The sequence below is a fragment of the Sesamum indicum genome, linkage group LG7 (genome assembly GCF_000512975.1).
Source record: "Sesamum indicum cultivar Zhongzhi No. 13 linkage group LG7, S_indicum_v1.0, whole genome shotgun sequence".
NCBI classification, from domain to species: Eukaryota; Viridiplantae; Streptophyta; class Magnoliopsida; order Lamiales; family Pedaliaceae; genus Sesamum; species Sesamum indicum.
This window is the reverse complement of record NC_026151.1, coordinates 8,304,597-8,329,702: the sequence shown is the minus strand read 5'-3', so window position 1 is coordinate 8,329,702 and position 25,106 is coordinate 8,304,597. Positions and strand designations below refer to the sequence as shown.

General features: G+C 37.3%; 3 protein-coding genes across 9 annotated transcripts; 1 reads left to right on the top strand and 2 right to left on the bottom strand.

Annotated features, from left to right (window-relative positions):
* On the top strand, nucleotides 1,709-13,990 carry LOC105166619. The gene is made up of 4 exons (XM_011086044.2): nucleotides 1,709-2,272; nucleotides 2,853-3,767; nucleotides 7,071-8,213; nucleotides 10,483-13,990. Exons 1-4 carry the CDS (start codon nucleotides 2,032-2,034, stop codon nucleotides 13,467-13,469), a joined length of 5,286 nt encoding a protein of 1,761 aa, XP_011084346.1. The 5' UTR covers nucleotides 1,709-2,031; the 3' UTR covers nucleotides 13,470-13,990.
* LOC105166620 (RNA pseudouridine synthase 5) lies at nucleotides 13,859-21,118 on the bottom strand. Of its 6 annotated transcripts, XM_020695491.1 has the most exons (14): nucleotides 20,829-21,118; nucleotides 20,668-20,725; nucleotides 20,521-20,595; nucleotides 20,284-20,374; nucleotides 19,570-19,732; nucleotides 19,072-19,159; nucleotides 18,776-18,860; nucleotides 18,513-18,588; nucleotides 18,314-18,381; nucleotides 17,516-17,581; nucleotides 16,658-16,746; nucleotides 15,786-15,879; nucleotides 15,158-15,216; nucleotides 13,859-15,072 (listed from the first exon to the last, which is right to left on the bottom strand). In XM_020695491.1, the coding sequence occupies exons 1-13, from the start codon at nucleotides 20,905-20,907 to the stop codon at nucleotides 15,193-15,195; spliced, it is 1,056 nt and encodes a 351-aa protein (XP_020551150.1). In that variant the 5' UTR covers nucleotides 20,908-21,118; the 3' UTR covers nucleotides 13,859-15,072; nucleotides 15,158-15,192. The 6 variants fall into 6 exon arrangements, 4 of the variants coding, with proteins under 4 accessions (XP_020551150.1, XP_020551149.1, XP_011084348.1 ...); XM_020695490.1 differs by lacking the exon at nucleotides 15,158-15,216 and having other exon boundaries at nucleotides 20,829-21,096; XM_011086046.2 differs by lacking the exon at nucleotides 15,158-15,216 and having other exon boundaries at nucleotides 16,658-16,736; nucleotides 17,512-17,581; nucleotides 20,829-21,087.
* On the bottom strand, nucleotides 21,685-24,421 carry LOC105166618. 2 transcript variants are annotated; one of them, XM_011086043.2, is made up of 4 exons: nucleotides 24,241-24,421; nucleotides 23,145-23,295; nucleotides 22,731-23,024; nucleotides 21,685-22,507 (listed from the first exon to the last, which is right to left on the bottom strand). In XM_011086043.2, exons 2-4 carry the CDS (start codon nucleotides 23,277-23,279, stop codon nucleotides 21,908-21,910), a joined length of 1,029 nt encoding a protein of 342 aa, XP_011084345.1. In that variant the 5' UTR covers nucleotides 23,280-23,295; nucleotides 24,241-24,421; the 3' UTR covers nucleotides 21,685-21,907. The 2 variants fall into 2 exon arrangements, with proteins under 2 accessions (XP_011084345.1, XP_020551151.1); XM_020695492.1 differs by lacking the exon at nucleotides 24,241-24,421 and having other exon boundaries at nucleotides 22,731-22,965; nucleotides 23,145-23,286.

Genomic DNA, 25,106 nt, shown 5'->3' with positions numbered 1-25,106 from the left:
ATTATTTATAATATAATTTAAAATATAAAAAAAATATTTATTAAATACACATGACGAGGTGCCAGCTAGTTTACTTAAATAAAATCCAAAACTGAGAATGGGCTAACCGCCCCAGCAGGCCCAATTGCCACTGTATTAGCTCGTGAGGTGCACGTGACCTCCACTGTAATATTGCCGGCTAACCAAGGGTAATTTTGGAATAAAGAAAAATAATGGGCGCAAAAGTAAGAGAGAGGGAAACCGGAAACCGGGTGGGTTGGTTTGAAAATATTGTAATTTATTTATTATTTATAATTCTAAAAAAATCAAATGGACGTAAGAGCCGATTATATTGAGAATTAATTGTTCCGTTGAGATCCGCGAACCCACACACGCACGCACACGTATGGAGTGGGGATCTGGTGCAGCCGACTCCTTCGGCAGTTGCTTGGCCGAGTTGTACTTTTGGGGGCCATTCCTTTTTATTCCAATAAAATTTAGTAGAATTATATTAAATCCCACTTAGAAATTAATAAAATGTGGATTATGTAATATTAAGTGTGTTTTTATTTTGATATTAAATTTTAGAATATAATGCAAGTGAATTATAGATGGTACATTAAATTCAAAAATAAAAAATATTTCACGACTGTCGAAATCACTGTATCAATTTATTATATTCAAATAAAAGTATTTTATTTCAGTATATTTTTTAATAATTTTGAATAGTTAATTTAAAAATCAATGGGATTTTGGAGTTGAATGGAAATTTCATTTCAATATTTAATATTTTGTATTAGTTGAAAAAACGATAAATAGAAAAAACATGTATCTAATTTTAATTTTTGAAGGATAAAAATTATCGTACATGCCACATCATGTCTTAATCAGTGTTTGTTTATATTTATGAATTAATATTATGTTTGAATTAAAAATTAATATGTATATGTATATATACATAATAATATGAGAGACAAGTGAAAAAAATTAAAAATAAAAAAGTTCTAATTTATTAAGAGTTCAATTGTGCTCGTAAAACATATAGAACAATTTATGTAATTTTTAGTTGGATTAAAAAATAAAAACTGAACACAATAAAAAGAATTCCGAACTCAAAATAAATAATTATATGTGATTCCTTGCATTTCTAAAAAAAAAAAAAAAGTTAGATAATACATGCAAAAAATTACGTAGAGGAAATTTTGAAACAAATAATCACACAAAAAATGACTTGCTATAGATTATTTAAATCTTTATACATATCCTATTAAAAAAAATAAAAACAAATTATGCCAAAAAATTTGGTTAGTATTAATAGATACATCTTATTATCTATATTAAAATACTGTATACGAAAAATAAACGTACACTTCAAATTTGATATATTCAAAACTCTTTAAAATCTCCACATCAGTTTGTTTTTTGAACACTCTTTAAATTCAATTCGCAATAATAAATTTATCACTGAACAATGAGAAGAAGCGTAGCAGACCGACATCGAGACCGACGAGACGTAAGATGAAAATAGCTGTTTACACACAAACATTAATTATCCTAAAACAATAATTAGGAAACAAAAAAAGAGTTTCCATAGTGTGGTCCATATGGTACAAGTTCTTAAAGCGCCCCCACACAGAGTTCCAAAGTAACAAAACCCTTCACATACACACTATATTTAACCCTTACGAAAAGAAAGAAAAAGAAAATGGAAAATCCAAAAACACTCTCTCGCTCTCTCTCTCTCTCTCACTCCTCTTTCTCTCTCCTCTCTTGCCTTTGTCTCTTATCACATTTGCCTGACTCCGGATTTTCAGTTCTTCTTTCCTCAAACCCCCCACCCCCACCCTGCTAAGAAAAGAGAGAAAAGGCCGAAAAAAGAAAAAACCCCCATAATTTTTATTGGCCTCTTCTTGTTTCTGCAACTCTGAAACCCTAAATTTGATCAAGAACGGTTGGCGTGAACTGAGTAGAGGTGAGTTGTGTTTTGGATGAGACTGAAAGGAGGCGGCGAAAGGAAACTGCTGCGGGAGTAGAGGAATAAGTGGTATTTTGATGCCGCCGGAGCAATTGCCTTGGGATCGAAGGGATTTTAGGAAGCACGAGAGATCCGGGTCGGACCCCCGCTTTGGTGGCGGAGGATTCGGCGGCGGGGGACAAAATAGATGGAGGGAGCAGCATCACCACCCCCACGCGCCGCCGCCGCACCCCCCGCCTTATCACCATCACCAGAACAACCATCAACAGCAGCAGCGCTGGTATTCTGATTTTCGTTCCTCTCGCCCTATCCACCCTGGTGAGTAGTTGATTGAGAAGCCAATCTTTTTATTTTTTATCGTTTTCATTTGATAACGAGTTTTTCATTGAAAAAAAAAGAAAAAAGAAAATCGTATTTCGTAATATAGACTGAGTTCTCATCGTGGTTGGGACAGATTAGGTTTTTTCCCTTATTTTCTGATTTTGTGTGGTTAAAGTCGGTTCTGGAAATTTTTGGCTAGCTCAGAGAAAATAGTTTTCTTATATTGAGTAACTTATGGTTGGAAGGTTCTTCACCCTTAGTTTATGTAATTTCTTGAACTTAGGCATGAAAACGGGTTTGTGGTCTCATTTTTTGTTTATAGTATTTTCTGGAGGAGTTTCATGATGAATTTGGAGCAGATCTGATGTGTTAAAAAACAGCAGCGAAAGAATGGGATGTGGCTGGTGTTGTATAGATCTATGCCTGCTTTGCTTATTTTCATGCTTTAAGATATTTAAAATTGTGAACTAGTAATGTGAATTATTTAATACAGTCTGGTTCTTCTATGGGATGTCTCTTTCTTTTGTTGATTCTTTTTCGGCCCTTTTTTCGGGGGTTTGAATGTTTTCCACTGAAGGTCATGGTAAGCAGGGTGGTTGGCACATGTATCCTGACGAGGCTGGTCATGGGTTTCTGCCTTTTGGGTCTAGGTATGGTGAAAGAAACCTAGAAGATGATAACTTCCGGCCTTTTGGATCTCGTGCTGATGGAAGGTATTTGAGGAATAGCAGGGAACATAGGGGATCCCTTAGCCAGAAAGATTGGAAATCTCCCTCTTGGGAACCTTCTGCATCATCCAGTGGTCCTTGGAGACCCACCACCGAGGTTACTGATCAGAAGTCTGTAGAGAATATCCAAACATGTGATAACATCAATAGTAAGACCGATGACTCCTCTCATCCTCTTCCTAATACCGTGTCAGATCAGTCTCATTTGCAAACTCTTGTGAAAGAGAAGCACGAGAAAGAGAAGCACGAGAAGAATGGTGGCACTGCTGATGGACCATCAAGCTCATGTCAGAAATCTGTGAAAGAAAACGGCCTGGGATCTATAGATTGGAAGCCTCTGAAATGGACTCGGTCGGGAAGTTTGACTTCAAGGGGCTCTGGTTTCAGCCATTCGAGTAGCTCCAAGAGTATGGGTGTGGAGTCTACCGAGGTAGTGGCTGAGGTACAACAGAAGAATGTGGCACCACCTCAGTCACCTGCTGCTGCTTCTGTCTTGTCCACTGCTCCAGCACCACAAGATGAGACCAGTTCCAGGAAGAAGCCGCGTCTTGGCTGGGGTGAGGGTCTCGCAAAGTATGAAAAGAAGAAAGTTGAAGGCCCTGAAGATGGCACGCCAAAATATGGACTGGTTGTGAATGTCTCTAATACAGAAAATATGCAGTCACCTTCTGTTAACGTGCTTGATAAGAGTCCTCGAATTGGAAGTCTGTCAGATTGTGCATCACCTGCTACTCCATCTTCGGTTGCTTGTAGTTCTTCACCAGGTAATCTATGACATTCTTTGCTTAGGACTTCACCTGTTCCTCATCTCTGTTGCTTATTGATTAGTTCCTATTCGCCTATATGTCTTTCTAAAAGCAACAAAAATCATCAACCACCCAACCTGCAAAGGATATATGTCTTTCTAATTTTTGTTTCCATACAAAGCTAACTTATTTATTCTCTGTGCACGACATTTACTTATAAGCTAGAAATAAATCTTTCTGCATATTAGAATTAGCTTCCACAGAAAGGAGGCAACATGGTAGAAAGCAAATTGTTTTTCACGCCATATGTTTTGTATGGTACTTTTATTTCTTTCCTTAAGAATTGAACTGTTAATGCTGATGCATTTAAAACAAACCAATCAAAAGAGGCTTCATTGGCCTATCGCATTATTGTCATCTTAAACTTGTCTTAATCATGCATCTAAAAAGACAGACAAAGAGGAAAATGACAGCATTGCTAGTTTCTTCTACATGCCAAGTACAGCCTTAATCTCTGTGAGGAGGACAGGATAGAAAAATATAGGACTTTTAAAGGCGAAAAAGGACTAAGATTGAATTATTCACGACACTATCTTTGTATGCAATTTGCAGCCATCTCAGAATGTGAGATCAAACTCAAGAAATGGTCCTCCACGATCCAACTTGCTTTTGACATTTGTGCAATTTTGTAATTGTTTGCCTCCAAAAACCTTGCATCGCTGATAGATCATTGTATAGTTTAAATAACAGATTTAAGAGACTATTGGCATTAGAGTTTTCCAATGGCCAAAAAAGTTACAGATTTAGATGTTTCTTGATGTTGTAGAGATTGAACTACTTGAAAGGACCCTAGACGGTTACTTCATACAACAATTAGGTGGCTGACGTGATTGATAAAGATCAAGTCCCTCTAGCTACTTAAAGAAACAATCGACATCAAAAGGAGATTTAGCATTATCTTGTTCGATATAGATTGGACAGGCATCCCATAAAGGCTACGGATTTCAAAGTGCTGGGAAGAACTGATGACTGGGACGATAATTAACGGCTTCTTTGATGAAGGAGCTTATAAGTTTGTTTCTAGCTGCCTAAATTTTCCTGATAACATTGGATTGCATGAAGTACCGAATTGAGTATGGTCCCAACTATAAAACACGACCGTGGTTCTGAATTTAGAAGTAGTTTGAGGTGGATTCTGTAAGATAAAGATAATATTTTTCAGTTGTCTTTACCAAAAACTACCTTTGGTCAATGAGGATATAACTGTACATACGTATGGAGTTTGGTATTGGTCGGAAGTGCCTTCATCAGCCATTGTCAAGCTTGGGAGAATTTGAGTGGCTTTGTTTTACCTTCTTAAACCATTCCATGTGTTGTGAATCTTCTTATGTTTACAGCATTTACCTTCAATTGTAAATGTATGTGGACTGATTTGAACAAACTTCTTCCATTTGATCCCATTCTATTTTAATCATGCCCGATGTATTCGATATCTTTAAGGATGCAAAAGCATTAGAACCTTTGAGCAAAAGAAGTTCGGGCGTGGTGCCGAAATCTAGAAGTTCCTATAGAAACTGCAAAACCAGCAGTTCCCTTTGGTAAGCGACTGTTTTTGCTTAGCTACAATAGAGTCCAGAAAACAAGTTGCCTGTTCATTTGTTAATCATTTGTTGCTTGTAACGTGAAGGAGTTGTATGCATGGATTCCATTCGAGTTGTAAACCAAGTAGTTAATGATGGTGGGTGCTGGTACTCTGTCTCACCCATCTTGAATAGCGGCTAAATTGTTACGGATTTAATCATATAATTGATGAATTAGACTTTTGTGCAAAATCATCCTTGCACAAAATGTCTTCTGCAACTTCATTGTTATGAAATGAACACCTCAAAAGAATTAGAGAAGCTTTTGAATTTAATTAGGTGTTGCTTTGAAGCACTATCCCCCTTTCCTCCAGAGAATTCAATATTGTATGCTTTGATGATGCTCATATCCATATTTCGACATTGAGAAACATGTGATCTTATTTTAAATAGGAAATTTTTAGTAGAAAAATAATCTAGAAGGGTCATTTGAGAAAAATGTTACAATTTCTAGTAGTATTTCATACATAGTGGGACGTGAATCCGGTGCAGGATGGATGGAGTATATATAGCAACTGGAGGCATTTAATGGATAGTTTAATGGGTTGTAATGCTGCTAATGAGATGCAGCAAATTAATACTATACATGATCTGAATTGGAAATATATTCTTTCTTTTTGGATGTTGCTCTCAGAGAACTTCAGATGAGCTTCTAATGGTCTACTAATGAGGTAGGTTTTATGCGATGAAATAGAAAAGCAACGAGCATGGACAAACAGCTGCTTATATTTAACCTATTGTTAGAGCTCATTGTCTACTAATGAGGTAAAAAGATGTATAGTGAAATTGAAAGGAAATCAATATGGAAAAGCAACTGCTTATATATCATGTGTTATTTGTCGAGTTCATATGAGTCTCTTTCCGGATGTTGCTTAAAAAAACTACACGATTCAGATCCCTCCGTTGTCTCCTTTTCCTTCCGCACCTTTTCCTCGAAATGAGGCTTTTCTAACGTGCGTTGAGCATGGTGAGCAAACTTGGAAGGTGAATACCTATTGTGTTTATAATGGCTTTTCCTTTCCTCACTAGAGATCCATTACCTGTTACTTTTGCTCCTTTTACTTGCTATGTTTCTAGTTGGCTTATCACTTGTGAATTCTTGCTTCTTCTTGGAGTAGGCCTGGTTAATGTTGTCTTTGACGGTAGTACTTGTTTGAATTTCCAACTGCTTAATTAGTACGTATTAAGAGAAGTGGGCATGGCATATCATTAATTCAATTTTTCTTGTCTAGAATCAAACTCCCCCTTATAATGTGAAAATGATTTACTTCTTACCAAAGGACCTGCAAGTCCTATCTGTTTGGTAAAAAGCTTTGTACTTGATTTACCTATTCGATATCTTGAATGGTGGTGAGCTTATGCACCATTAGTCTTATGAGCTAGCAATTTGTTTTCATGATATGACCTTTCTTTTTTGTATGCGGTTGGTGGTGCAATTTGTAGAATTGATGAAGGAGTGCTTGATAATTGTTCTTGGAAGTGTCCTCTCTACTCTGGAGGGAAGTTTTTTTTCCCTGTTTTCGCCATAGTTGTTGGTGGGAATATGAAATTCCTTTTGTTTTTTATCTGCCTGCTTGTCGCAGAAGTGAGGTTGATTGCTGTTTGCATAATTGATAAAGTTGCTTGTGTTCCCCTCTTACGCAAAGTTTTCTTCTCATTCCGTATTCTTTTGACATTACAGGTGTTGAGGAGAAAGAATCCATCAAGGCAGCAAGAGTTGATCATGACGCCACTAATTTAAGCTGTTCACCTAGTATTATGTCCCAGACTCAATATGAGGGACCAATGTTTAGTTTAGAGAACTTGGAGCTCACATCCATTGCCAATTTGAGCTCTTTGATAAATGAATTGCTACAATCCGATGATCAAAGTTCTGCTGAAACAGGTTATGTACGGAACACCTCCATGAATAAGTTGTTGGTATGGAAGGTTGACATATTGAAAGCACTTGAGGTAACTGAATCTGAGATAGATTCGCTTGAAACTGAGCTCAAGAGACTGACAGCTGAACCTAGAAGTTGCTGTCCTTGTCCAGCTGCATCGAGCGTGCTGCCAGGAGAGTGTCATGTAAAATCTTATGAAGAACAAGTTGCTGCTTCCAGTTTTGCTGTTGGACCTACTCCTTTGAAGGTTGTTTCGTCCCAGGGCATGATAGAGAATAGATCCGCTGCACCTGAAGACGAGCATGTGATGTTCAAAGATAGGGAGATTGATAGTCCAGGCAGTGCCACATCTAAATTAATTGAGGTGCTGCCTTCTGGGCTGGATGCCTTTCCTTCTGAGACAGCAGGATGTGTGGAAGGTTTTGTGAATATGGACTCAAACAATGCCAGTACCTTTGATCAGACATGCTTAGAGAATGGTCTTGGCCCTGATGAGAAAACTTGTCATGTTGATGCTCATAAACCTGTTGTGGCTAACTGTCAAAATCTTTCTAGTGATGACAATGTTCATTCTGATGGAGATTATATTTATCACTCTATAGTGGCTTCCAATAAAGATTCAGCGGAAAGGGCCTTGGAGGAGTTGAATAAGTCGTTGCCTACTCAGCAGTGTCTTTTTAATACTTCGATTGCATCAGGTGTCACTTCTTTTCCAGGGGGTTCTTCGGTAATTAAGGAGAAGTTTCTGATGAGGAAGCGGTCCCTCCGATTTAAGGAGAAGGTTCTTACCCTCAAGTTTAAGGTATTTCAGCATTTCTGGAAGGAAGGTCGCGTAGTTTCCGTAAGGAGTCTTCGGGGAAAGTCTCACAAGAAGTTGGATCCAAGTCGGACTGGGTATAAAAGGAATCGTTCATCCAGTCGCTCTCGAATTTTGTTTTCTGGTAAGCAAGAAGTTTCTTTTATCTCTATCTTCTCCTTTCCTCTCTCTTTCCTCTCTCTCTCTCCTGCTATAGTTCCTGGACTTTCATCTTCTTGGCAATGATAATGGTGTATACTTGCTGTCAATGGTCTAGCTCCCACAATGATGGAGCAAAAGATAGAGTTTGGAGAGTAACTGGAGAAGGGATGTCTTGTATAAGGAAAAAACAGACCAAAGAGAATGTGGTGAAAAAAAATCCAGAAGAAAGATGAGGTTTTAGTCATATTAAAAATGATGTCTCCTAAAATGGGATGGGGTGAACCGAAGTTCTCGTTTGGAAAGTCTTCTAGGTTATGCGGGGTTATAAGTCCATTATATCATGTTCAACATGATCATCTTGAGACTGATTGCTGGGGATGCTTGTTTCTTGACAGTTCTTAAATTCAAGCCCCATTAAGTGAGATGTTTTGCGGGCATGCACAGGCTTGTGCATGCAGCCTTTTGTACTTAGGAGATCATATTCTCCATAGTATGCCATTCATTTTTAGTTGCAAGGTGTTTTTCTCCTCAGTAGCTATTCTTGTTTGATATTGATCCTTCCCTAGCTACAGTATTTTTACCATTTTTAACACTGCCATAACATGGAAGAAAGTTATGCATTGCAGGTACACCTTTTGTTGCTAACCTTTAAGCCACTGCTAGTCGTGGTCATTGTTGCACTTCATCCAATTGTCTGTCTTACATTCAGTCTATGGAACAACAATTCATTGAATAAAACTTGTTTAAAGTTTGACTGAATATTATCATATTACGTAATTATTGTTAGTTTCTTTTTGTGAAGATTATGCATTGATGGGAGACCAACCAAAAACAAGAGAGAGACCCTTGTATGTGTTGTATTAGGTGATAAAAATGGATTAAGCTTGCTTTTTACCTATAACCCCTGATCTTTTTCCTTTTCCGTCCTAAACTTTTGATATTTCCTTGAACATGTCATTTGCATGTAATGGAGTCTACGGATTTTTTCAGTGTATATATTTCCCCAAATACGCCTCTAAGATGTCAAGTTTGGCCATCTATTAGGTTTTGTTCTCCAATACGGAGAATTCAGTTTTTGGGACTGTTGGTTGCTTCTCGATCTCAAAGCAGTTTTTTAAGATAGGCTAATTCTTATTTGGATATTTGTTTTTGGTTTTTGCTGCTCGTCTTCCCTTTTCTTCTCCATGGTTTCTCTTTGAAGTGGAGGGGATTACCAGCACCCACTATTGGTGGCATTGAAGCTTAAAGGTTTATTTAGAGGGGATTGTTTGCAGTGGTTACTTTTGGCCTTTCCCCGAGGCAAAAGACCATAACAACATCTTGAAGTTTTATCTAAAAGTGGGGGTATCTCTTGAATGTTTTGTAAATTATGAGGCAAAAGTGGTAATTTTGTATGCTTATGATTTAAAATGATGATTTAAGCATTTATAAGTTCAGGGCATCATGCATCATCACATAAGGATTGTTTTAAAAGTATTTCAGGATCAACACAACACAATGAAATAATTTTATGAATTAGCTTACTCCAGTCCAGCATGCACCTCCCTTATAATGATTGTTTAGAATTTTAGTATTTGACTTTATTCTAATTTTTCCCATGGCTTATAACTTACACCTTCTCTGTAGTAGAAGTTGTACATATAAGGATTTTATTAAGTGTTTCAAGTACCTTAGTATGAGATCTTTGAGAAGCTAATATGTGTGCACAGTTATACAATCAGCGATTCAAATTGCAGATAACTTGTAATCAGTTCATAAGTTTTGTTGTTGGGATTCAAAGCCTAAACTCTAGGACTATACGATGTTATAGCGTAATGCTCAGATTCTGCTTCTTGTGCACAAGGGATCTGCTTAAATCTGGGTGCTGATAATTTGGAATAGTGAGGTACTGATTGATGAAGGATAGTTCTCATAGATGTGGAGCATCAGCATCTAAAATATATCGCCACTTCGAGTGGAACACTCTGCAAGGGGTGATGTTGAGAGAAATCCTTAATGTCTTTTTTGTGTAAAGTGTGTTGCAGAAATGGTTTGATCCTGTTCTAGAAATTCACAAACATGAGCCCTCAAAGTGACTCCTTTCTCTACCTTCTGTTATAATAATTCACAATGATGTACATATGTAATTTGCACATATTGCAGTCATTGCTTGAATTCCTCTTTTCATTTGCTTTTGACTTCTGTAAAATGGGAAAAAAATTGATTCGGCCATGTCTTCTGACATTTCACATATTTGTCTTCCTGTGTTGCAGCTGGGGGCCCTCGAACAGTGCCTGCAGAAGAAGTAGTTGAGTTTGTTAATGGGTTGCTTTCAGAATCAGCATTCAAGCCCTGTAGGAATTCTCTAAAGATGCCGGCTTTAATTTTGGAGAAGGAGATAAGGATGTCAAGGTTTATCTCAAATAATGGTCTTGTGGAAGATCCCCGTGCTGCTGAAAGAGAAAGGTCTTTGATCAACCCATGGACAGCTGAAGAGAGGGAAATTTTCATTGATAAGCTTGCTATTTTTGGGAAAAACTTCATGAAGATTGCATCTTTTCTGCAGCGGAAAACAGCAGCGGATTGCATTGAGTTTTATTACAAAAATCACAAGTCAGAATGCTTTGAGAGAGCTAGAAATAAGACAGACTTTGCAAAGCAAAGAAAGTCTCAGTCTTCGACATATTTGGTTGGAACTGGGAAAAGATGGAATCGTGAGATGAATGCTGCTTCTCTTGATATACTCGGAGAAGCTTCCATAATTGCAGATGTTAATAATGTCATAGAATCTCAGCGGAAATGTGCATCTAGGATCTCTTTTGCATCTAGTTCTCATAAAGCGCCAAGGATCGACGACGGTCCATTGCAGAGATCAAACAGTCTGGATATGTACAGTAATGAAACTGTAGCTGCCGATGTGTTGGCTGGTATTTGTGGTTCTCTATCATCTGAGGCCATGAGCTCTTGCATCACAAGTTCTGTTGATCCGGCTGATGGGTATCAGGATTGGAAATGCCAGAGAGTCACTTCTTGCATAAAGCGTCCTTTGACCCCTGATGTCACACAGAATATTGACGATGAGTGCTCAGATGAGAGCTGTGGGGAGATGGATCCTACTGATTGGACTGATGAGGAGAAAGCCATCTTCATTCAGGCAGTCTCATCTTATGCCAAGGATTTTCTAATGATCTCGCAATGTGTCAGAACAAGATCCAGGGAGCAGTGCAAGATATTCTTTAGCAAGGCTCGGAAGTGTCTTGGGTTGGATCAGATCCAGCCTGAAGCTGGCAATGCTGGATCTGATGATGTTAATGGAGGTGGTAGTGACATTGAAGATGCTTGTGTTGTGCGTACTAGTTCTGTTATCTGTGATGATGGTTCAAAATGCAAGATGGAAGATGATCTGCTCCCTCCTGACATGAAGTTCAGTTGTGAATCTGATATAGCAGGAACACACAATCTAAAGCCTGATTTTAAGATATCTGGGGATACTAGCGTAGCGTGTCCTCTTGATCCTAAGGCTGCAGAACCTGTTGTAAAGAATTTGTTAATGGTTGATACGCAGGTGGATGATAGGCCAGTTATGGACTTCAATGTGGAGAGCAAAGAAAACAATGGTGCATGTGGATCTGCACTGGAAATTAGAACCTCAGTTGTATTGTCCAATATAGCATCTGTACGCGTTGATGAGGGAGAGGACCACGGCCTACAGAATGGATTGAGCGATCCTGATAACAAGGCTTTGGTTGAGGTTTCTGATGGGCATTGTTGGGAAGAGAATGGAGGAGTAGGGCCTGTCTCACCTGAAGATAATTTGGACAAGAAGAAAGTTGAAGGCAGAGATGCTAATTCTAGTGAAGTGACTGTAGTGAACTGTGCAGCAAGTGAGATTAAGTCTGAACCGCAGCTGGCTGGAAAAGTTGCTCATCCTTCCTTTGATGCGCATTCATCTGTGCAAGTTGAATCTGGATGCCAAAAGGAGGCTGACCTTGAAGCCTGTTCTACAGAAAAATCTCTTGGTATCTCAGTGGCGCAGAATGGTCACTTAGCATCTGTTGAATCATCGATACTGTTTTCTGTTCCCATTAAGTATCAAAGACACTCGGGTAGTAATGCTCTATCAAATGTTGATACTAATAGGATCAGTAAAAAGCAATCTCAGAAAATTGTTAGGATAGGTGAGAGCCAACAGTATATTTCAGGTTGCTCACCATTAGGTCCTGAATCTTCCCAGATTCTGAAGGGGTACCCAGTTTCAGTGCAGACTGTGAAGGAGATAAATGGGGATGTCAACTCCAAAAAACATGTACTACTTCGGAATATCCCCAAACAGGATGGAAAATTGCATTCAGACAGGCATACAGAATTCACCCTTCAAAAATGTTCTAGTTCAAGACATCAGAGTGAAGATGTCCAGTCTGTGTTTCCATCTCAAGAACAGGGCAGGGATCATACCAGGCCGCTATCTGGTTGCTCACCTGATGTTGATAAACCTTCGAGGAGTGGTGATGTCAAGTTGTTTGGTACAATTTTGATATCCTCCCAGCAGAAACGTAATTCTTGTGTTCAGGAAAGAGATGATAACGCCCAGCATAATAAAGCAGGTTGCCAGTCACTGAACCTGAAATTCAGTGCTGATCAAAAGGGTATTTCAGATGCTTCTCAGTCAAAGTTTGGCTGTAATGATCTGGGCTCTGAGAATATTTCTGCTAGGAGTTTTAGTTTCTGGGATGGAAACAGGACACAGACTGGCTTCCCACCTTTGCCTGATTCAACTCTTCTGTTGACCAAATATCCAGCCGCTTTTAGTAATCATTCCACCTCTGCAGGGGAATTGGAGCAGCCACCATTTCATGGAGTCGCTAGGAGCAATGACTGTCCCCGGAATGATGTCTCTGTTTTTCCAAGTGGAGATCTGAGTAGTAGCAATGGACTAGCAGACTATCAGGTATTAAGGCAAGAGTTGCAGTCGTTTACCATAGATATGAAGCAATCACAAGACGCAGTATTCTCTGAGATGCAAAGAAGAAACGGATTTGATGCAGTGTCGGGAGTGATGCAACAGCAAGCGAGAGGGATGGTGGGAATTAATGTTGTTGGAAGAGGAGGGGTTCTTGTTGGAGGACAGTGCGCTGGTGTTTCAGATCCTGTAACTGCCATCAAAATGCACTATGCTAAAGCTCAAAATTACAATGGTCAGGCAGGAAATGTAATTAGAGAGGATGATAAATGGAGAAGTAATGGGGACACTGGCAGGTAGCAGATGTGGGAAGGGCGCTTCTAGCAGACGCCCTCGGAGGCAAGGTTTCTTACTCTTGTCTCTTGTATTATAGTTTTTGTGTTCTAACTCAGTTATGGTAGGGCAGTGGACAGTTTTAGAAATTCCATCTTTTTGGGTCAGAAGATTTCTAGATCTTGTAATATTGCAGGAGCTTTGTATTTGTTGTATTCGATCGAAGTACAGGAATAATCTCTATCAAACAATTTGGAGGGGAAAGAGGAATTTCTGTTCCGGTGCAGCCGTATTTCTTGATTTTGATGTCACCCCTCCCTGAAGAGCTTCACAACATTACTGGGTTTACTGGTTAACCATGCAATTCTTGTCTTTCTTGCACGTCTCTTGCAAGGGTTAGTTTTCTGTTCTTCGTGTGAATGGCAGTGAACATTAGTGAGCTTCTTGAGCTATGGAAATTGTAGCTGTAGAAGTAATTTATATGTATAAGTTGTATTGTCCATCAAGAATCATTGTAATTCTTGTTCAGATGTGTTTTGGCTCCTCAATCATGTCTTCTCTCAAATTGTATTGTGTCAATCAAGTGGCTATGGTGTCATATGTCATATGCATGGTGTATTATTGTATTTCTAATTTGCTTGAATATCAACCCAAAGTGGGGGTGAGTTTTTTTGACATAACCGGATCATGTTCCAAAAGCCACTGAGATTGGGATGGAACCGTTTTTCACTAGGAATAATTGTGGTAGGTGACACAACTCAAGAAAACTTGATTGAATGTCTGTTACACATGATGTAATAATCTTACTGCAAGTTGCATCTGCTGTGGAGTATGGAAATTCCCGTGAAGGATTTCAACTTCGGTGGGACAGCATAACGTGATCATGTTTTGTTAGTTTTACCTAACCCAAGTGATGGGACCCCACTCCATTCTTCAACTCGACGACTTCATGAACAAATCATAATTGCTTACAAACTATTCACCCCTCTTCTTCAAAGAAGTCGTCAAAAATGCAAGTTGTGTGTTGTATCCAGCAGGCCTGGAAATTACTCAGTGGCATCCGGATGTGATTGTGAGTGGTTTTTATTGTTGTTATCACTATTTCACTTTTGTGACGATTTCTGTGCCTGTACCTTATCTCCGTCTATTTTGGAAGTTACGTTTATATGATTGTTTTCCCGCATCCTGAACAGTGGGGGTACACATAAGATCTCGGAAAATTAGCTTATTCCAGTTTGGTGGAACAAGATTATTACATCAGAAGCCTAAATTAGGTCAGAAACCTGAGTGCATTTTATCCCCACAGCAAGATGACTGCACATAAACTACAACAGTAATCCACAAGGGCACTTCTAACAAGCGCCTATGCGTACGCACACACCCCCTCAAATAGAACAAAGAATCATATCTTAAAGTTTGTTATGATGTGGAAGACTAGTCTTGGATTGTCAATGACCCTAACAAGAACCAGTAGGATGAACATATTACAGCTTGGCATTTCCACCCTACATGCTCATGAAGCGTGCTTTGCGTTGGATTCTTCTGTTCTCAGTAGAATAGATGGGAGAGGTGCGTTGGATTCTTCCGTTGTCAGTAGAATAGATGGGAGAGGTGAGGTAATTTTGATTATCTGCAGAATGAAGAGATCTGTAACATATAACTTCCATAAAATTTGTGATCCACAAAAAGTTTCTTACAAAATTCATTGCTCTCACTTTGAGTTCCAACGGCAATTGGATATTTTTGGATGCTAAAACAAGGATTCAGTCAGAACCTGAGTTCAGTGCACAAAAGACTTCACATTTACATCACATGTTGATAATCACGCTTTCTTGAAGCTGCTGACAGTCTAAACAGCTAGAGAGTAGATTAAATGTTATCCTAGTAGGGTATAAGTTTTTTTTCTTTTTCATTGTATACCTAATCCTGTTCATAAAAATAACATGACCTGATTTTATCAGCACAAAATCCTGCGGTTTCAAAAGAAATATTATGACTTACTGTATAGATAAAACTCACTCTGAGTTACTAATCCTACAGGAATATCAAGAAGAAAAAGGATACTTGCATGACTACTTTGTGATAACTATTAAAGAAATTACGACTCTTTGTCGGGTTTTCATCAAAACTTCTGATCCATGTAAAATTCTGCCAGTTGTTTTAGCATGCAATTAACCATTACAATTGAATATAGAATCTAAAACTTTTTACTTCAAAAGTTCAGTAGGCTCTTATCCAACTCAATGCTTTGAACATGAATAAATGAACAAGAGATCAATATCCCAATATTTATATCAGCCATCAGAAGGTATAATGATGCAACATGCATATTCCATTAGCTACCTCATTTGTTACAGGATGGGGAAAAACTAGCCGATGTGCATGCAAATGGTATCCACAGTCTCCAGGAACAGGTTTTCCAGGCCTCTCATATCCTCTGAAACCAAAATGGAGTACTGTTATTCTCCAAATAGTTGCCTTGTGAAAATAAAATTAAGCAATTAAAACAGAAATAGCACAGTAAAAGCTACAAACATTTATCCAGAATCTGCTAAATAAACATACCGAGTCAAGATGCTAATAACTAGCAACTATCAATCTCTTGATGCAAGAACATAAAAAAAACTTCAACACATAAGTAACTAGTTCAGCTGAAATTGGTTGGACAGAAACAATACAATCTCTAATGCTTTCTAGCTTACATGGAATCCTCTGATATTTGATTATAGGATTTCCACTTTCACTGCATAGCAATTGGTGGCAGATGTAATTCAGTCAAAATTCGACTTGAGGCCTATCAACAATTTAAAATGCATAAACCGTTGGCACTCTGTGTGAGCAATGAGATGGGTCTCAATGGGCTGACTACATTCCATGGTAATGTTATAAACAGAAACAATGACAAGAGCTCGAGACTTGAACCACCTCCCAGTGGATCATTACATCTGAGTTTCCGATAGCCACAGCCTGAAATGATGGCTGGATTCTTGTTTATAGAACATAAAAGGTTTTTAGTAATATATTTGTTGGCAAAGGAATAGTACATAACTATCAACTGTAACTTTCTAATGATGTTAATGCCTGTTTGTCTGTACGACCTCTTAAATATGGTACACTCCAATTCATGTCATAATAGAAGCATAGGCACCTAGAAAACTATATGGATGCATGATAATAGCAAATAAGAATTTAAAACAGCCAGTATCATTTTGTACCCATCTTCAGCAAAACTTTGATTTACAACTTCATGATTCGAACACTTCGGTTGCCCACCTGTACCGTAAAGAGGATCACCTGCTAAGCACTAAAATATTGTCAGAGCATGGCTATTGCCAAAAAGAAACAAATATTTGAACTTCACGGATGTAAAATTTTTGAAACCAATGAAAATCTACTTTTAGTAAAAACTCTTCCCAAATTAGGACACATGGTTGTTGAAGAAGTACAAAACCTTCTTTCTGTGTAATATCCAAGCGTAGGTATAATTTCTTTTTACACAGTATATTGTGGTCGAATCAGTTCTTTTACATGTATTGACCAAAATTATCTGGCAAAAATAATTTCAAAGTTTCTAAACTAATTCACACAAAACTATACTCTCCCAAGAACATTGGCTTTGTGTAAAGAAGTTGTCAGTGCTCATAAATTCTAAGAAATGGCATGCAGAAGAATATATAAGAACATTTATAGTATGCCAATCTACAGCAAAATGTTTCAGCAAGCAATGTGAAGATTGTAAGTTTGAAATGAGGCAGACTATTGTTGTCAAATACACATCCCAAACTATAGGTGCCAATTATTCAGTGAATTAGGTGTAGGGGGATGATGGGGCGGGGGGGGGGGAGTAGAGGTATACAGGTTTGGCTCGGCTGTCTGCCAGATCAAGTGGGAAGAACCGTAGAATAGGCAAGTACAAAAAAGGAGCCATTCTATTTGCAACCAGCAACTAATGAATTCCAACATTTCTCCAATAGAACTTGAAGGAACTTCTTATTTATTTCATAAACTTCTTGCGACCATGAGCTTAATATTTGATGACAAAGAAACTTTAAAACCTTTTGGGACTTACCTACCAGTGGATGCCCAATGAAAGAAACATGAATGCGGATTTGGTGGGGCCTCCCTGATTGAATTTCAACCTTCTCACACAAAAAATCTATAGTGAAATTCTGAGAAAGTGACAACTAATATATAGGTATATCAATTTTTAATACGCGTTAATAATAATAGGTTTCAAGATTTTCCTACCAATACTAGAAAATTCTAGATGCACATCTGCCATCTGAACATCACTCAGCTTGCTTGAAGTACAAACTCTTAGATCTCATCTCAACTCTACATTTAAGATTGTGCAACAATTTTCTTTTCTTATCAATGTAGTAGTAGATATGCTAAATTTTATTCACCAAATCATTGTATTGTGACTAATAAAATTCATATCTTGGCTTGATGTCCATAAAATGTTGCATGGTGTTGGATTTTACCCCCAATAAAATACCACCACTTAGACCACTAAAATGTCAAATAACTTATACAGACTAGTTATGCAACTCAGCTTCAAAAGTGCAGCAGTGGGAATTCATGAGCTTCACCTTTAAATGTTGTTTATTTTGATAAAAGAAAAAAATTGTAAAGAATGTTACTGAGCCAAGACAATTGTAGCATTTGAATTGCAAATAAAGAAAGCAGTTCATTAACGAGGTTCAAATACTTTCAAGCATTTATACAGACTGCCGTAGCCTACGTGAATTTAAGAGAAGTTCTTCTGTTTGCGACACTCAAACTAGCATGTTATAACTGAAAAGACATTATTAAGAACAGCCAAAGAAAGAGGTCAGATTGATGCAGTCATATCTTTGCAATCATCAAACCTGGACTAATGTGGATTTTCTCAGCATGTCCCTCTCCAAAACAACAACTTTGCTCAAGGCTGGTTTCCCTGATAATTGGGGGGATGGGGGTTGCCGGTCTCTTTTAACAATAGAATGGTGGAAAAGAAAATCCAAAAGAGGAAAAGACCTAGGCATTATCTTTATGGTAATGCATGATATTTGATAGAAATTACAAAACCTGAAGGAGAGGCAACATACAACCCCTTGGCTACACCAGGATATCTGACCAGCCCAATTGGTTGTTCAATGATAATCTGCCAAGATATACAGTAATGCATGACAATATGAACAAAATGGAAAAAATAGACATGGTGGTTACTGATTGTTCATGTATGATGGGTATCTTTTCAGTATGGATTCTATGGAAGTTCAAATAATCAATACAAAGAGAAAACGATGAAACAGGACTGAGAATGGAGAACAGTGGTGCAGTTTTATTACCTCATCCTCAATGATTATCCCGCTCACAAGGGCTCGATATATTTTTGTTATACTCCTTCCTGCTTTTTGCTGTGGATCATTTCTTCTGTACACATAACAAGGCTAGATAGCATCAAGAACCCATGTAATACATACCAAACAAAGATTAAGGACTTATCCATCCAAGAAGCTATATTCAGCTGACAAGTCTAAAATTATCGCTGCTTTATTGATTTTATAACAATCAACCACAGAATCTGTTAAGAGCAAGTGGGAGATGAAACAAGCAAAGGACCAAATAGTTTGTTTTCACCCACCTATATATCCCGACATTTGATGTCCCATCAGCGAAAAAAGCTGCAAGACGAGATTTCGCAAGCTTTGTTTTTGCACAAAGTAATATTCCTGGTGCAACAACCCAAAAAAAAAAAAAAGAAAAAGAAATGAAAAAAAATGCAACTTCTATATGATCTTGCAAAACTGTCAATCTCCTTTACAGCAGAAAGAAAAGTATACTGTTATAAAAGCTTCCATATGGTCACTTAAATGTTAAAAAAGCACCAACTTGCAGTCTAAAATGATTTCTGCAATCCAAAATTAAGAGAAACTTCATTTGTCCTTATAATTATGTGACTAGAATCACGACTTAATTGTTGGCATTATCATTTCTGGTTTAGTTATAATTTCTGTCTGTAGGCACACATGGAAAAGAATATACAAAAGATGAGCATTTTGAATTTAAATGTACCCAAAAAAAAGAGGTTTAACTATTGAAAAACTATTCACACAAAGAATCTGATTTACATTAGACTAACCTGATGTGCCCCTTCCAAGTCGGTGAACTGGAACAGGATGGGCTTCTTGACATCCTGATGTAGTTAGGTTGCCTGCACGCAATTGGAGTTGTGTCAAGACCGTCCGCTGCTGGAATAATCCTCCAGGTAGAACTTGTAATCCAGAGGGCTTGTTCAGAGCAATCTGAATGCACTAACAAAATTTTAGATGATATGATACACCAACAGCTAACACTAGCATAAAAGACACAATAATTAAGTGGACATGTTAAATAGCCACACTTCACACTTCTTTGCTCATTTGCTGTAGTTGCTTATTTCTCCATACATTGCAAGATATTTTCATCAAAAGAATAAAGCAGAAGTACGATTTTCACCATACTAATGCTTAAGATAATAATTGAGTATTGAGATTCAACAACCATTTCTTAAGCTGTTATCTTTTCCTTGTTTGTTCTCTGTGTCAAAGTATTTACCATTTATTTAATACTTAAGAATTTCCACTTGAATTAGAGTAGTTCATCGTGACCATTTCCAATATTCTTATTCATGTTTTCCTAGAGGAAAATGCTTCCAAGAAATACACGAAATGAAAAGACTTGGTTCGAAATCCTTAAATAGCCAACACAATCCATACATGAATTTCACTAATGCATGTTGCTAATATATAACACTTATAACACAATAATCAAATCATATGATTTGTAGGCACCCACATAAAGTTTATTCTTTTACCACATCATTGTCCTCATACAGAATTTCCAGCAAGTATGGAGCATCAGGCTCTTTCCAAGGTAATCTATGATAAACTAGTTCTGCACCTTCCCTATCAAAAAAAAATAAAAAAATAATAATAATAATATTCAATTCTAACCACGAAAATGATGTATAGATTAGGGCGATCGTCTCAAGTTCAAAGCACCCTTGAATTGCAATAAGTAGTCAATTATCAATTTACACCATAACCAAAACCTGAGAATCGTATTGGGGTCCGTCGCAAGACAACCATCGATTGTTATCTGCTTATTGTGAATTCTCTGCAGCCAGCTGCTCAATAATCAGTACACAATCAATTAAACTTCCACAACCAAGTTTCTTTCAATAAACTTTAGCTGTTACCCGTGTAAAGGAGCTGAACTCTCGTACTTCCTAGAGTAGAATTCAATCAATGTCGCACCTACAAATTCCAAAACAAACAAATTATTGACCCCAAACACACACACACACACACACATACACACAGATCTATAGACACATTTTTGCGGCGGGTAGAGGTGTACCGGATCCGGAGGCGCGGACGAGGTCACGGTAATATATGCCGTCGTTAAATTCCGGCCACGGCTCCCCGAATGAAACCATTTTTGTTGCAGAAAGCTGAGATTTTCGGCTGAGAATTTTAGAACGGGAATTGTAAGAACCTAATGCTCTCTAATTCTATGAAATCGCATTAGCTCATAATGGTGGCGCGATACGAATGAGATACAATAAATTAGTGTTAATATACTTTATAAATTACACTCACCTCCCCATGATTTTACAAAATTATAAATACCTACTTATTATTTATAAATTACAACTATTCCCTGATTTTAGGATACAATTAACAACAAACTCAATTTTTTCATCTAAATTTTATGCTGAAACTGACCAAAATACTCTTTTTAAATTATAAATTGTAACTTTATATATATTTTTAGAATGCTTTATAATATTTTTATGGACTAATATGCTGTATGGATTGTTTATTTACTCACTCGAATCTTTTTTTATATTTTTTCATTTTTAATTCAATAAAGATAAATTAATAATTTCTACCTCACTATACAGAGGCTACATAATTATTTTTGATTCGAAGGAAGTTTTGTAATTTTTTCGAACAATAAAAAAAATATTCGTAAGGAAGAAGCTGTTTTACCCAAATATATATTTGCATCTATATGAATAAATATTTATGAAATATACAAAGAGTTTTTACATAGTGAAATTTATCAGAATTATATGACACCCTATAAATAGTCTGAAATAATTTGAATTTGAAAGAAGCATCGAAAGAAACAATTTCATCTAATTCAAAATGAAAGTGGAAGGATTTGAAAATCCAAATAAATCCTTAAGAATTGTAGTTTGGTCATATGAATATCAATGCATCATAAAATTAACTTGAAACATTATTTCATCATTATTGTAAAGGATTTCAAATAATCAAGTAACATATAACACCACTCATTCCCTCGTTTATTTCACCATTCCCAGTATTTAAATTCAAGTTGGTGATGAGAACAAAAAGAATGCAAGACACCACCAAGGTGCTTTGCTATAATCTGAAAATGGCCAAGTATAGAATCAAACTCCACGGCAATCAGCAGATCACGTCGGCTGGTGGTGACGGGACGTGCAGAGAATCTGGCTTCCAGTCGACAGTTTCACCACAGTGCCCACTGTTAAGAGTTACGCTTATTGAAGTTTCAGCTGAGACGAGTTTTTTTGCTGCGGTCGTCTTCAGCCGGTGCCTCTCTGCTCTGGAGCCAATAACCTGTCCGAGAACAGAAGCTGCAATGGTTAAAGCCATGGCTGTCTTAGGCATCAGAACAGATTTCCTAAGCATGCCTATGAAGGGGACGGCTGCATGGACGGCAACAAACCAAGAAGGGGAGAATTTTTCTGTGTGTTCTCTCCATATTCCTAGAGGTATATTTGCTGCCATGCCCAACATGCCTATAACAAGGATTTTTGCAGGCAGAGGTTGGGGACGGAGGTTTTTGGCAAAGGCAGTTTTTGCTAGAGCACTCCGGGCAGCAACGATGGCTGGAGGACACCTGAATTTCATGCCAGGTGGGGGCTGAAGGGTCTTGGCTACAAGAGGAAGGACATTGCTGACAGCTCGATAGGACTTGGCGATTGGGCAGTTCCCGTTTTGCAACCATTCATTGCTTGTTGCTTCATGTGCTGATTTACCACCCTGAATGGGGAAAAACGAGAAAACCATGAAGACAAATTCTAAATGTAGATACGACTTTGTTACCATTACAATACAAATATACACATCCAAATGATAATGCAAGTCAACGACAGCAACTAAACAAGCAAAAACTGATCTCGAGTAGTTAAATTAGATCACAACTATCATTGAGCTGCAGAAGCAGAACAAATAACGAGTATACGGGCGCATAGTAGCCAGTTACCTTTGAGGAAGACTCTTTTCTGGATGAATTTGACTTCTTCTTTGCATTCTTCCATTTCTCTGAGAATGCATCAAATCCAAAAGGTCCTCCGGGGCCAAATGCAGAGAGGCTGATGGTGGCTGCCTTTGCAGCCAAGGGGTTGAATTGAGCTGGTGATGACTCAGAAGGAGACTTCTCTATGCGCATAAACGACTTCCCAGAAAGTGGGACAACACCATTCTGCCCATGGAAAAGCCTGAATGCCATATCAAAATTAGGACCATCCTCAAAAATTGGACCTTTCCCATGTCTTACCTAAAAGTAGCAAGACAAAGAAGATGAAAAAGCCTTAGAAAATAATTTTGGTAGATGATGGAAACCGTGTTAGACCTACTTATGTGGAAACATGGCAAGTGAAGAACTATTACAACTTACAGGCATGGAAAAAGGCATGGCCGTTGAGAAGGAGAAGTTGGTTGGTTCATTAATGTTCCGCAAAAATGGACACCTAACGATGTCCTGGTTAAGAGCCGAGGATTCCCCATTCAAGTTCCCAATGATAAACTCCATCCTAGAATAAATTGATCTGAACAAGAGTGAAAGCAATATAAGAAATTAATATGTTTATACACAACATTGATTTCAAAACATTCAGATGTTCGTATTCAGTCACGGACAAACCTTTAATGAACAAGCATCATCCACAGGAAATATAACACAAGTATTTCAAGAATACTACAAATTTGCAAACAGCGGACGCTGAACAAGTTCTAAATCTAAATATAATCACAGTAGAGGAGGATTCATTCACATCCAAAGGCTAAAAGCATCTAAGTTTTTCCAAACAGAACATGAGAACCAGAAATAAGCAAGGATTTCCAATACATAATAAAACAACTCCCGCGTACTACGGATAACTCTGCTAAAAACCTAAAGCTCTTGAATCATAGTGAAACCCCTGTTTATACACATTAACCAAGACAACAACCATTTTGACTGATGAAAAAAACCAGAACCATTTTCCATCAACTACATATGATTTTAATGCGATTAGCAACCCCGTTCTTTGAGCAAAAATCAGCTTTATATAATAATCTAAAAGCCAAAACACTTAATATAAACTCCATGTTTCTTTCAATTCTGCCCTTCGCTTCACTTTCCTTCAACAAATCTACCTAAATGACAAGTACAAAATGACTAACTCCAAAAAATTATAAAACGGAACCCTCATGAATATCACTCAAGAAAAGTTAAGAATCAGAGTTAAACTAACATAAGAAAACAAGAAGAGATACACTTCTCCAATCATTGACCTAAAAGATAAAACACTAAACCATAATTCTCTTCCAACAAAACCATCTACCAGCTTTCATCTCAAATCACAATAAAACCAACCAAAACGCAAAACCCATCAATCAAACTTGGGAAAAAAAACCCAAAAAAATTGGAACTTTTTCAAAGATCACAACTACAAAAGCCAAAACAAGTAATAAACAAATAAAGGGACACCAAACAAAGACAAGATTAACACCTTCAAGATTGCAACAAGTGAATGCTCGAGGGGGTTGCAAGATCAAAAAGCTTGAGCAGAAGGGATCTCTAGAGCAAGGAAAAGGAACAGAGAGAGAGTAGACGAGCGCATCCACGCCACAAGCCAATTACATAGGCGAGTGCATGCCGAACGCCTACTTTGATCTTGACAAATTTGGACTTTTCTTCCCACGTTTGTTCTGTTGAACGAATTGCAAATTCTTGAATTTTGGGTCAATAATTGCTGCCCTTTTCCTTGATAGTCAACGAACGCTTAATAGTATTATTCAAGAAAGAAAATAACATTCTTAGGAGAAATTTTCAAGGCATAAATTGATGAAATCTGGAGAGTAAATGATATTTGCCTTTTTCAGAGTTTAGTATACATTGTTACTTTGTATATTATTACTTCAGATTTGATTGATATCCCAAGAATTATTATTTTTTATAGACTGTTGATGTTCAATAAATCGATAATCAATATAGACAGACATTCATTTTGATCTCAATATGTCAGTAAAATTATACTTATCAAATCAGATAATATCTCAATGAATTTTGATTAAAAAAAAAAACAACACTTTGAGATTATTAGATTTCTGGTTAATAAATTATGTTAATTGAGATATCAACAACGTTAATTGGTAAGTTTAATCCAACTTTTTACCCTTTTTTATGATGAAAAATAAAGGGGGGCCAAGTTCTTTTAAAATTTGATATAATTGAAAATACTTTTTGTTGTTCGAAAAATTATTAATACCCCTAATCTTAAAGGTCATTTGATTAAATGGATAACTTTTTTTATAATTTTAAAAAAAAATTCAATTCATCTCATCTAATTTGTTTATAATTTTTTATTTTTTTAAA

Coding starts and splice junctions, on each gene's coding strand:
- LOC105166619 (XM_011086044.2), top strand. CDS start 2,032: ATGCCGCCGGAGCAATTGCCTTGGGATCGAAGGGATTTTAGGAAGCAC. Junction 3,768..7,070: donor TGCTTGTAGTTCTTCACCAG/GTAATCTATGAC, acceptor TTGACATTACAG/GTGTTGAGGAGAAAGAATCC. Junction 8,214..10,482: donor CTCTCGAATTTTGTTTTCTG/GTAAGCAAGAAG, acceptor CCTGTGTTGCAG/CTGGGGGCCCTCGAACAGTG.
- LOC105166618 (XM_011086043.2), bottom strand. CDS start 23,279: ATGGAGTTTATCATTGGGAACTTGAATGGGGAATCCTCGGCTCTTAAC. Junction 23,025..23,144: donor CCATGCCTTTTTCCATGCCT/GTAAGTTGTAAT, acceptor TGCTACTTTTAG/GTAAGACATGGGAAAGGTCC. Junction 22,508..22,730: donor GAAAAGAGTCTTCCTCAAAG/GTAACTGGCTAC, acceptor TTCCCCATTCAG/GGTGGTAAATCAGCACATGA.
- LOC105166620 (XM_020695490.1), bottom strand. CDS start 20,907: ATGGTTTCATTCGGGGAGCCGTGGCCGGAATTTAACGACGGCATATAT. Junction 19,733..20,283: donor TGTATGAGGACAATGATGTG/GTAAAAGAATAA, acceptor TAGTGCATTCAG/ATTGCTCTGAACAAGCCCTC. Junction 15,073..15,785: donor CCCATCCTGTAACAAATGAG/GTAGCTAATGGA, acceptor TTCATTCTGCAG/ATAATCAAAATTACCTCACC.